The sequence below is a fragment of the Nuphar pumila genome, chromosome 2 (genome assembly GCF_984573655.1).
Source record: "Nuphar pumila chromosome 2, dmNupPumi1.hap1.1, whole genome shotgun sequence".
In the NCBI taxonomy this organism is placed as follows: Eukaryota; Viridiplantae; Streptophyta; class Magnoliopsida; order Nymphaeales; family Nymphaeaceae; genus Nuphar; species Nuphar pumila.
This window is the reverse complement of record NC_143250.1, coordinates 36,238,720-36,250,875: the sequence shown is the minus strand read 5'-3', so window position 1 is coordinate 36,250,875 and position 12,156 is coordinate 36,238,720. Positions and strand designations below refer to the sequence as shown.

Below are 12,156 nucleotides of genomic sequence, written 5' to 3'. Positions count from 1 at the left end.
CTCCTATGACCACAGAAATCAGCACCATTACCACAATAATTGTCATCTTTTGGCATCATTTCTATTTTCTCATCCTACCATCACCACCTCCACCACCACCTCTTTCCTTCTAAGATGTGTTCCAGCCATAGAGTGACCACAAAATGGTGGAAATGAACTGCTTATAATGCAAGATGCTTCCTTTGAGCTTTTCATCCAAATGATGGAGGACAAATGGACAGAAAACACACAAATTGAACCATTTTTGGATATTAATTCTGATTATTTTCTGGTAATGAGATGATACCAAAATGACAAAGAAGGTATATTCCATCACTTGCAGCACTTTTCACAATTTTCCAATGACCTTGCAGCAGGATGTTCATTAGAGCCTTTGAGCATGGTGGCCCTGCTTTGTGTGAGGACAGCGGAGGAAGAGACCCCAACCTCTAAACAATGTTTATAAAACTTACTTTTTAAAAATCGCCTTTGTGACGTCTATTTGATACTTCCTTTTTTTACACTGAAAAGTATGCTTTCAGAACATTATTTTGCTTTTTCGTTTGTAATAACATCCAAAAACCCATGTATATAAAACTCAATTTTCAAAAATAAGCAAAATCATTGGTTACTCTTATGGGGAGACAGCCAATGTTGCTAACAGTCTGTTATGTCAAAAGTTGTTGCTTTTTCATCAATCTTGATGTGCTTCACATCAAACTCTACAAGAGTGTCCATCCACTGTATCAACAGTAAGATAAACTAAATCTGCCCGTTCAGTTATATGTTTCCCTTAATCAGTTATAGCAGCTCTGGTCTGACCTTTAGTGCCAGAAAGTTTATGTTGGCCAACGTGATCTTCCATCTGCCAAATTTTGTTTAATGAGTTTTTTAAAATAATGATGCCTACATCATTGCTTTTTTTTAGAACATTTGTCATTGTGGTACGGAGGTAGAATAGCTTACTTGAGGAATAACACATAACTGTCATGGTTTTGCTGAAAAACTTCTTGAATTTCACATTCAATTTCCAAGTAATTCTTTATAAGCTTAGTTAGTGGGGATGCTTCATTTTTTTTTAGTTCTCAAGAGCCAAGACCACATATCTGTTTGTTTAGCTGAGTTTTTAGAAAATGCCCATCTTCCTGAAATCCTGTTTGAAGGAGAACATGTTAAACATGAGATCAATAGGTAAACTGGCAATGCCTGTTGGAGTTTGAACTGTGGCTATTTCAATCATGGGCAACTCTTGCTAGTTTTAATGATTGCTCTTATTTATTCTATTTGCAGTCATCTGAGCCTGGTCATCATTGGACCACCTATTTAATTTGATTTGACAATGTATCTGTATTGATCCTGTAGTAGGTGTCATGGAGAAATATTGGAAGTCGAAAGTAGCTAGTTGAGTTTGATTACATGGTGGGGATGGTTTAAGTGTTTAGCAAACCCATAATTGCTTCATTTGTTTGGGGCTACCTTTAGCTGAAGCATTATGCATTTTCTACAAAGCAGTGTCACCTATATTGGTGATATTTTGAAAATATTGCTTTAATATTGGCTATTCAAGGTAGCCGATAATATCGGGAATATCTCACGATATTTTCAAAATATCACGATAATATCACAATATTTTTTGGGAAAAAACTCTTTTTTATATTTTAAGCTTGCATTTCTTATTGTTTTGTTTCTTTTATATTTTAAAACCTTTTAAAACTTGTTTCTTTATATTTTGAAAGAGAATAATGCAAAACTTATTACTTTCTTATCTTTTTTGTTATTATTTGTATTTTTTCATTTTTTTAAACTCCTAAGATTTTCCTGAGAAATACAAACTTTTGAAAATCTCTCTGTGAAAACCCCTGGCCGAGAAATTACCTTGAACAATATGGGTGACTATGCTACAAAGGAGACAATCGGTCTTCCTAGTTGTGGAGATTCTGTATGAAAAAAAAGTCAAGAAGGATTTCTTCCTTCTAGTTGCTAGTCCCATAAAGATGAAAAGGAGAATTTGATGTAAAGAAAAAGTATGACATTTAGAGAATTCATTGTTTTATAGAGCAGTCGTTATGAAACAACTGCTAAGCTCTTTGCTTTCTGTGAGGGTTCCTTGCTATTTAGGATCTTATGCTGAAGCCTGAAGTAGCTCTTGTAGCTGTCGATCATATTAAATTAATGCTTTCCTTTTGGATATATGTGGGGTTAAGTTGAAGCTTAGTGAGTTCAACTTGTGTCTTTTCCCTAGCAGGAAATGGCGTTCAGCCCCCACCCGAAATGCTTCCAGACAGCCTCCAAGCTGCCAACCAGCCTCTGCTCTTCCTGTTCAAGCCAACTCTTTTGCTGTGCTTGCGAAGGTGTTACTGTGACCCAACCACACATTTCTCTGGATATGTTTTCCTCAAATTCACCAAAATGTGTCCCAACTTCTTCTGCGCCTGGCCTTGGCTCGGCAGTAAGGAAACAGGGGATCGAGGAGCCTTCCTCATCTGGAATCTTGCCTATCTGTCTCACTTGCATGGTTGTGTTTATGTGATGCCCAAACATAGCACTAGATAACTTTTTCCTATTTTACTTCTATGCAATTTTCTTCTTTAGTTATTTACCTGCATATTCTTTTTATGAGTCTTAATCGTAGCTTGAGATACATTGTGACTTTAACAATGGTTCATGTTAGGTGACAAAATCTTGCCTAAATGTGCTGAAAAAGATCAACAAATGGAAAATGAAATAATTGCCATTTTGGATTTTAGTTTAGCTGCACCTATGGGGACGATTGCTATTAGTTGTCAGTTGTTACTGGGTCTTCAAAGGCTAGTACCGTTGATTCTCTTTCAGCACGGCATGAGTAGTTACCAAGATGTTTGTGGTATTGATTATCATGATGTGTTTTCTCAAGTAGCTCAAGTGAAAATCATTTGAGCAATAGCTACTAGGTTCATGGGATTGCCAGGTATCCAAAGATTTAATACATTCTCTAGGACAGTTTCAATTATAAAGCCCCAATAACTTGGATGCAATAGGTTTTTGTTGTGGGCCGTGAACCAAATATGTGGTTAGGTCTATGATTTTAGTTTTTATGCTAGTTTTATCTTCATTAGTTGTCATCCCAATGGTTGGCTATCGATGGCACATTTTTTCCCACTGTGATGTTCCTGAAAAGTTCTATGCACAGCATCCTGATTGCGTAGTTCCTACAAGATTGCTTGATGCCTTCAGAAAAATAAGCTGGAGCTTCTCACAACTACTTATTCATAGTTTTGGTGATATGTGTAAAGAAATGGGAGCCTCCAACAAGAACCACAATAATGCCAAAGTGAAGACACCAAAAACCACAAATGAGCTCATTCACAAAACCCACTAAAGGAGCAAACATAAGAGGCTTAATGAAATAATATTTTATTGATAAACACTCATGCAAGAAGCATTAAGATATAAGAGAGGGGGAACACCCCTATTTATATACAAACAAGAGGCAAGAAGGAGAGGGGCTCAAAAGAATCGTTGAACTAGCTCCAATGGCTGGAAGTAGAACCGTTGAAGTTAATCCAATGTCTCCTTTGACTAGTCAACAAAGTGTTGACTAGTCCAACTCTTTAGAACTAAATATAGTTCTAAAAGAACTAGATCTAGTTCTAAATGAACTAGATAAAAAAAATGTAAATAAAAATATATACATCAATAATATATATATATATTCAATTTAACACTCTCCCTCAAACTTACGGTACAATAATCGAAAGTTTGTATAAGAGAAAGTGGAATCGGGGTGCACCAAGAGGTTTGGTGAAGAAATCTGCTAACTGATACTCTGATGTAACATAGGGCAAATCTATGGTCCCATGTAGATACTCCTCTTGAACATAATGATAGTCTATTTCGATATGCTTAGTACGTTCATGAAAAGTACAATTGTTGGCAATGTAGATCACACTCTTTATTTCACAACACATGCGGGAGATTCCTCTCAATTGAACTCCCGTATCAGCCAACAACCTTCTGAGCCAAACTACCTCTATCGTTGTGGTTGTCATGACCCGATATTCAACCTCGGTTGATAAAAGTGAAACCTTCTGCTGCTTCTTGCATCACCACAAAATAAGAGATTCACCTAAAAAAGTATAAAAATCAGTAGTTGAGTGCCTGTTATTGGGATCCCTTACCCAATAAACATCAGTTTAAGCAATTAAATTTAAAGAAGATGAAGCAAACAAAAAAATGCCTTAAGAAAGAGAGGTTTTAATATGTCTAATAATACATAAAACTGCTCCCATGTGAATTGAAGTGAGAATGTGCTGAAATTGACTAGTTGTGTGTACGTGTGTTATATTAGGTCTAGTAATTGAAAAATAAGAGAGTGCTCCAATAAGCTATCTGAAGGGAGTAGTATCTTTAACAAATTCTCCATCATCAATTCACATCTTGGTGTTGGCAATCTCAAGTGTATTAACTCTCTTATCATCTGTGATTCCTGACCTGGAGATAATGTCAAAAGCAAATTTAGATTGAGATAATAAATATTCTCTAAGAGAGTAAGCAACTTCGATTCCTAATAAGTATTTTAAGAAACCTAAATTAGCCATTTCAAATTATTTTTTGAGATTTTTTTTTATATTTTGAACTTTTTGTTTGTCTCCTCCAGTGATGATCATGTCGTCTACGTAGAGAAGAAGAATAATAATACCTGCATAAGAAATCTTAACAAACAATGCAGTGTCAGTCAAACAAGTTCTAAATCCAATATTAAGCATAACTCGACTAAACCGGTCATACCAAGCCTTTGGGTCTTATTTAAGACCATAAAGAGCTTTTTTCAAACGAAGAGCTTTACCCTTAGGTATCTTTATACTAGGTGATGCTTTCATATAAATTTCTTTAATTAGGTTTCTATTAAGAAAAATATTTTTGACATCCATTTAAAATATAAGCCATTTTCGAACTGATGCTAAGGCTACTAGAGTTCTAACAGTGGTCATTCTAGCGATTGGAGCAAAGGTTTCCTCGTAATCTATGTCATATTCTTGAGAATATCCCTTGACCACTAATCTGGCTTTATATCTTTCAAGAGTTCTATCACTCTTGATTTTAATCTTGTATACCCACCCACCTACAACCTATAAGTTTATTTTCTTGTGAAACATTTTGAATGGTTCAAGTATTAGCCTTTTTTAAAGCTTCTAAGTCTATTCTCATGACTTCTACCCATTTATAATGTTCTTTAGCTTGAGTATGAGTTGAAGGTTCCAGATATGAATGAATTAATGTAATAAATGCCTTGTATTTAAAAAAAAAAGACATGAGACACAAACTTTTCGAGTGGTTTAGAAATCCTAGATGATCTTCTGGTTTGTACTTGAGGTTGTTCAACATATTTCTCTAGTGCACATGGTTGATTAAGGTCCTTACACCTAGAATATTGTAAATAGTTTTTATTCTTACGAGTTTGCTCTTTAGTAATTATATCAGCATGTCCATTATCAAGATCACATTCATCTATTATATATCAAGACCACTATCAAAGTTATATTTATAATCACATTTTTCATAACTTGAACTTAAATCAAATAAAAAAAAATACTCATCTACTTTCTTAGCCTTTTTCAAAATCACCGAAACTTTCTTTTTTTAAGAAAGACACATTACATGAAACATATAATTTTTTGTTTTTAGGATCAAAGCACCTGTAGCCTTTTTTGTTATCTGCATAACCCGAGAAGGAACAAGGAATAGCACGATGAAAGAATTTATCATTTTTGTTAGTAAAAATAAAACATTTGCATGCAAAAACTCTTAGTCTAGCATAATCAAGAAATAATTTAAGAATTTTTTCAACTGGTGTTATATTTTGCAAAGAAGACATCCTATTGATGAGATACATAACGGTTAGAGAAAGAAGCCCAAAATTCTTTTGGCACTTGATTTGCTATTAGTAAAGTTCTGGTTATTTCTATAATATGTCTGTGTTTTCGTTGAGCCAGACTATTTTGTTATGGTGTCTGAGGACAAGATCTTTGATGTGTGATACCATGTAAATTTAGATAATCTTTAGATTCCTTTGATAAAAATTTTCTCCCTAAATCAGTACGAAAAAAAAATATCCTTTTCAAACTTATTTTTGACCAAATAAAATATTTGAAAATATGAAGACTTTAGACTTACGTTTGTGGAAGTAGATCCAAGTATACCTAGAAAAATTATCAACAAAAAGCGCATACTATGCATATCCACTCTTTGATATAACTAGTGTTGGCCCCCAAATATCCGAATGTATTAGCTCAAGCAATGTAGAGGAAAAAAATTTCTTTCATATAATAATAATCTCTGCATTTTACCAAGAATACAATTTGTACACGTAAAATTTTCATAATTATAGTTTTTTTCTAAATTTGAAAAGTGTTGGATTTTGGATACATTAGGATGACAAAGTCTCTTGTGCCATAAATCCAAATCTAATTTATGAACATTGTAACAAAAGGTATCCTTGAGTATTTCAAAAAAATCCATGTAATAGAGACCTTCTCTATGACTTTCCCCAATCAGCTTTCCTGACTGGTGATCTTTTACCTAACAACCATCAGAAGAGAAGGAGACATTATATCCATGGTCAGATATTTGTGAAACTGATAAGAGATTTAAATCTAACTTAAAATATATCTAACTTTTGGAATGGTAAATTTTTTGGAGTTTTGTAAAATCTTTTCGAAATTTTCTATTCTTTTTATTTCAAAAGATGTTCCATCAGCCGTAAAAACATTTGATACACTTGAGTTGGTACGACATTCGGATAAAGAACTACTATTATGAGTCGTATGAAAGGAAACACCAGAATCCAAAAGCCAAGAGGTTTTATCGGGATCGGAAAACGATGAAACTGCTACTCCAGTTGAGACTTCATTTGAAGAAGATACCCATTTGAGAAGAGGTTGGAGAATTTTCATAAGTTGTGACATCGATACGGGTGCATTATGAGATTTGTTTTCATTTGTCTCTTGTGAAGAACCAAATGAAGCTACCTTCTTTTCCTCTCTTCTTCTAAACTTTGGACATTGAGGTTTAGTGTGCTCAGGTTCATGACAGTTATAACAAATAATTTTTTTTCTGTCATAGTCATTGCCTTGTTTCCAATAAGGCTTGTTATCATGCTCATTTTCTTGTTTCCAATGAGGTGAATTTTAAGGGCGCATGTAGTTACCCAGTTTAGAGATGGCTAAAACAGAGTCATCTTCATTTTTTAAGGAGTGCCCTCTTAGCCTATTCTCTTCCATACTCAATTCTTCGACAGTGTCAACAATAGAGGGTAGTTTCCCTCTATAGAGAAGAGCCAATTTAATACTTTCAAACTCCGGTTTCAAGCCATTTATAAATTGATAAAAATGTTTCGCATCAAGTTGTTTTTGTCGGAGTTCTATATATTCTGAGCAATGCCACTTAGGCTCAATAAATGACAATTCTTCTCAAAGTTTAGACAATTCATTGTAGTATTTCCTAATAGTTGTCTTTTTGAGTAATTGTCCGAACTTTATTTTGTAGATTGCACACATGTGCAATATCCTTAAGAAAATACATATTCTTAAGGTATTTCCAAGCTTTGTTGGCATGCTCAAATTTTGCGAGACTAGAGCACTTTTTAATATCCATATTATTGATTAACTAAAACATAATATTGGCATGCTCCATTCTCCACACTTTATACTTTTTCTCATAACTAGTGCCTTAGTCTTCTCACCATCGGTAAGATGCACTTCTTTTTTGTTCTCTACTTTTGTGAGGACTAGTTAAGGCTCCACATCAAAACCATCAATTAATCTATGCAATCCCTTTCCCCATATGTGGTGATTCATTATTAAAGACCACATTACAAAATTAGTATCATTGAGTTTGATGGTGCGATGGTGACTTTCTCATTGTCATCCATTCTTACAAAATAGAGAGAGACATATGAAAAGAGAACAATAGATGAAAAAACAGATAGTGATAGCATGAGCATACCACCACGAATACATGAGTCTACGAACCACGCTTGCACAATCACACGAGCACTTAAATCACCAAGAGATTCTTTCTTTTTTTCATGAGCACAAAAAACGAGGCAATAAGCAAACCTCAAGAGCTATGTCACATGGGTGCGGGTGCGGGGGTGCGGCAAAAAAAATATATATATATATATATATATATATATATATATATATATATATATATATATATATATATATATATATATATATATATATAAAAGGGGGGTTGGCGGGTCCCTCAGCGCGGTAAGCGGGCGGGGGTCCAGGGGGGGCAGTGCCCCCCAATTTTTTTTTTAAAAATTCTGCAGCCCATTTCATAGGACAAAATATTTTTTTTAAAAAAATAAAATAAAAAAATGGACCAAAATGACCCAAGGTCGGGTTGACCGCACCGGGTGCTGCACCCGCGTTGCGTCGACGCGGGTGCGGCACCTGTCTGGCCGAATCCCTGTGACATAACTCAAGAGTCAAGAACGACCTCACTTTGATACCATGTAAAGAAATGAGAGCCTCCAACAAGAGCCATGATAATGACAAAGTGAACACACCACCACCAACAACAACAACAACTACGCCTTCATCCCAAAACAATTGGGGTCGGCGATATGAACCAACAAAGAAAATCATTCTGGGTCTTCCACATGAATCCTTCTCCTCCATTCATTTCTATCCAATGCCATGTCCTTGGTGAGGGTCAAAGCATTCATATCCTTTCCTATCACCTCCATCCATGTCATCCTAGGCCTACCCCGACCTCTTTTAACTAATATATTTTCCCATTTCTCCATCCTTCTAACTGGAGCATCATTAGGCCTTCGTCGAATATATCCAAACCACCGTAAACGATTCTCTCTCATCTTATTTTCAATGGGTGCAACGCCTACCTTCTTACGTATCTCCTCGTTCCAAATCCATAAATGGGCTCACTCACAAAACCCACTAAAGAGGCAAACATAAGAGGGTTAATAAAATAATATTTTATTGATAAACACTCGTGCAAGAAGCATTGATATACAAGAGATGGGGGAACACCCCTATTTATATACAAGCAAGAGGCAAGAAGGAGAGGGGACTCAAAAGAGTCGTTGGACTAACTCCAATGGCTGGAGTTAGTCCAACGACTCCTTTGACTAGTTCGCAAAGTGTTGACTGGTAACTAGATCTTGTTTTAAAAGAACTAGATCTAGTTCTAAATGAACTAAATAAAAAAACATAATAAACAAAATATATCAATAATATATATATATATATATATATATATATATAATATGCACACACACACACACATATATATATATATATATAAGTGTATATATGTACAATTTAACAATATGTTTGCCCTCAACTGGAAGGTTGCATCTACTTAATCATTGAGATAATTAAGGTACATCTGTTCGTTCATGGTTTCATATGGAAATGAGATCACAATTGATGTTACTTAGTCTTCCAAGGCGTGTTTGTTGGACAACTTCAACGAATACCATGCGTATTGCTAGTCGTAGCCTTTATGTTGCCTCAACCTACTGGTGAGCATATAGTTAGTTTTGGGATTGGGTTTCATTCCCTATTTATGATAATTGGTGCTGGCCATATAGCCCACTATATTCTCTTGACTCATTGGGTTAATTTTGTCTTATTTTTCTTGTTTGCATATTCAAATTGGGCAAAAGATATTGGTTGATGATTAGTGTTCTACTAACTGCTGCATCTTTTTCCACGCTCCCCCATTTTCTTTCTTGAAAACAAAAATGACCTTGCTTCGTCTTCTCTTTTTTTTTAACCTTCAAGAATTTCTACTAACAATCTGACTGCTAATATCTTACCACATAGTAGAGTTTGGTTGGCTTGGCTACTACTATTGAAGTTTTGTGATTACAAGTTTTCGTATTCTTTTAAATATCTTTTAGCTTATATCTATCTATGTTTATACTTGCATGCTTCACAAAGCATTTTTATGTTTTAGGACTTGGACATGGATTTGGAACTTTTGCATAATTTATTTTTATTTTGTCCTTCCAGTGCATATTTAACATTTTTGCTACCTTATATTATCTCTATGTTGTTTCCCTAATGTCAGTTCGCGTTGATAACTATCCTTTGGACGACCTGTTTCATTCAATATTTAATATTTGTTTAATGAATTTTAAGTTTCCACCCAACATGCACTTTTTGAAATTGATGAGTCTCTAGATGTTTCTCAAGCAAACTGCCATGTGCTTGAAGGGGTATATGGTCAGTGACAAGTTTTTAGTTTTGCATTAAGGTGGAAGTGGAAGGTGGTTAGTTATTATCAGTTCATGACAATTGCTGTATTTTAACTACCTTTGGAGTTGACCTGATTTCTCTCACATTTAGAGTTTTATGGTTTTTGCAGCATTCTTATATCCCCTCCTCCCTCCACAATCCCCTTTTGTATTTCACTATTTTGAATGATTTTTCTGAGCCATGGCATCTGCTGTGGTCCATGACACACTTTTGCTATAAATGTGGAGAATGGTTCATGGCAATATAGTCTTTGCATGCATTAAAAATGAAGGTGTGGAGATTGGTTCATGGCAAGATAGTTGCATGCATCAAAATGAAGGATTTATTTTGTTTATTTCATGTTATAAGTTTTTGAAGAAAAAAATTTTCTGCAAGAAAGCGGATTAGCCTGATACTCTGTCCACTCCCTCTGCTCTTTTCTTGTTTTCTTTTTTCTTCTCTGAACAACTTTGCTCTTGCAATCTCGTGTAGCTTTTTTCCCCAAGAGATCACACTGTTGTTCTCCTCAATAATCCAGTTGCTGCGATAACCTAATAGTTGCTACATTCTACTTGTTAGTTGCCTTTAGATTACAGTTTTATATCTGTGGTACCTCTTCAGGCGTACTAGGGCTGTCTTTGCTGTGGCTTTAAGTGTACATCGGAACATCCAGCAAAGAGACCTAGATGTTGGGCGGAGCGTTGGCAATTGGATTCTTCGATGGCTCGATCGCATGAAACCATCTGCCCAAATTCGAGGAGAACATGCTCAGTTGAAATCCCAACCCAGGGTAGCAAAGCCCATCAAAGATTCCCGGAAGTCTTTAGGCACAAATGGAATAAACAAACTTAAGATCACAGGTCAAGATTCAGATGGGCGCATGCTTGCATCTTCAATGAACATAAGGCTTCCCAAATCATCCCCGACACTGGGAATGATTCTGCTCCCACAGAAGGCTGCTGGTATCTCAGCGTCCTATTGTGGGCACATCTATGTCTGCTCAGAACCGTGTGCACGAAGTGGGATGTCCAATGGTGTTTTTCGGAGTGATATTGCACAGTGGATGCAACAGTGACATGGGAAAGGGAAGCATGTTATCTTTTAAAAATTTGTATCTGTTTGTTGGCTTTTGTGTAAATCCTGCTTAACTTCCCTTGGGTGTCTTTGGATGGCTCTAGTTTGACTGAATAATTGTCCATGAAATCCTGTTAATAAAAGGAATAATCTCTTGTAGTTCTATCTTTATCAGACAGGTTCCTCAATGTGTCTCATGTACTTTAAAGTAGATGTATGAAATCTGGAGGTGCAGATAAATCTATCTGGACCTCTATGAGTATCTGATTGGCAAGCTGTCATTAATTATACGGCCATTTGTGCGCTCAAAAGGAAAAATACCATGGCCGTTTGTGTGCACATATTTATGCAATAGTTCATTGGTTGGAAAATTTTCTGCTGCAGAAAATAACCCAGTTGTTTTATTCTTTTTCCTTTTGTTCAGTCGGTAGGCATTTGGAAGATAATAATCAAAATCGTTTTAACAAGGAAGTTTCTATTAATGTTTCATGTACATTTTTGTAGTGTTATACACTGAAAAATCAAACTCCTGTGCAAGTGGGCGCAGTGGTTAGGTCTGATTCGGTACAGGGGAATTCTGTAGGTCAAGAAGGCCTATCCCTCCTAGTGGAAGACTTTTGAAGCCGGCATCCATTAGGCCAAGTTTTTTATTTTAAATAATTAGAAAAGAAGAGGAGACAAGTCTAGATACTAGGGAAAATTTCTTTCTTTCGTACATTGATTTATTTCTTATGAGAAAATTGTGGTTCTCATAGCCTTCCTTTCTCCAGAACCTGCTATTAATGATCAAATTAGATTGTTAGCATGTCGGGGTAGTTGGGATCAGGTGCTTGATCTATTTCATCTCCAA

The 12,156-nt window shown here is 35.5% G+C and overlaps 1 protein-coding gene across 1 annotated transcript; it reads left to right on the top strand.

Moving 5' to 3' along the window:
- Window positions 1-9,470: 9,470 nt before the first annotated feature.
- On the top strand, window positions 9,471-11,307 carry LOC149845256 (uncharacterized). Its single transcript, XM_089987366.1, has 2 exons — window positions 9,471-9,514; window positions 10,854-11,307. Exons 1-2 carry the CDS (start codon window positions 9,471-9,473, stop codon window positions 11,305-11,307), a joined length of 498 nt encoding a protein of 165 aa, XP_089843492.1.
- The last annotated feature ends 849 nt before the right edge of the window (window positions 11,308-12,156 follow it).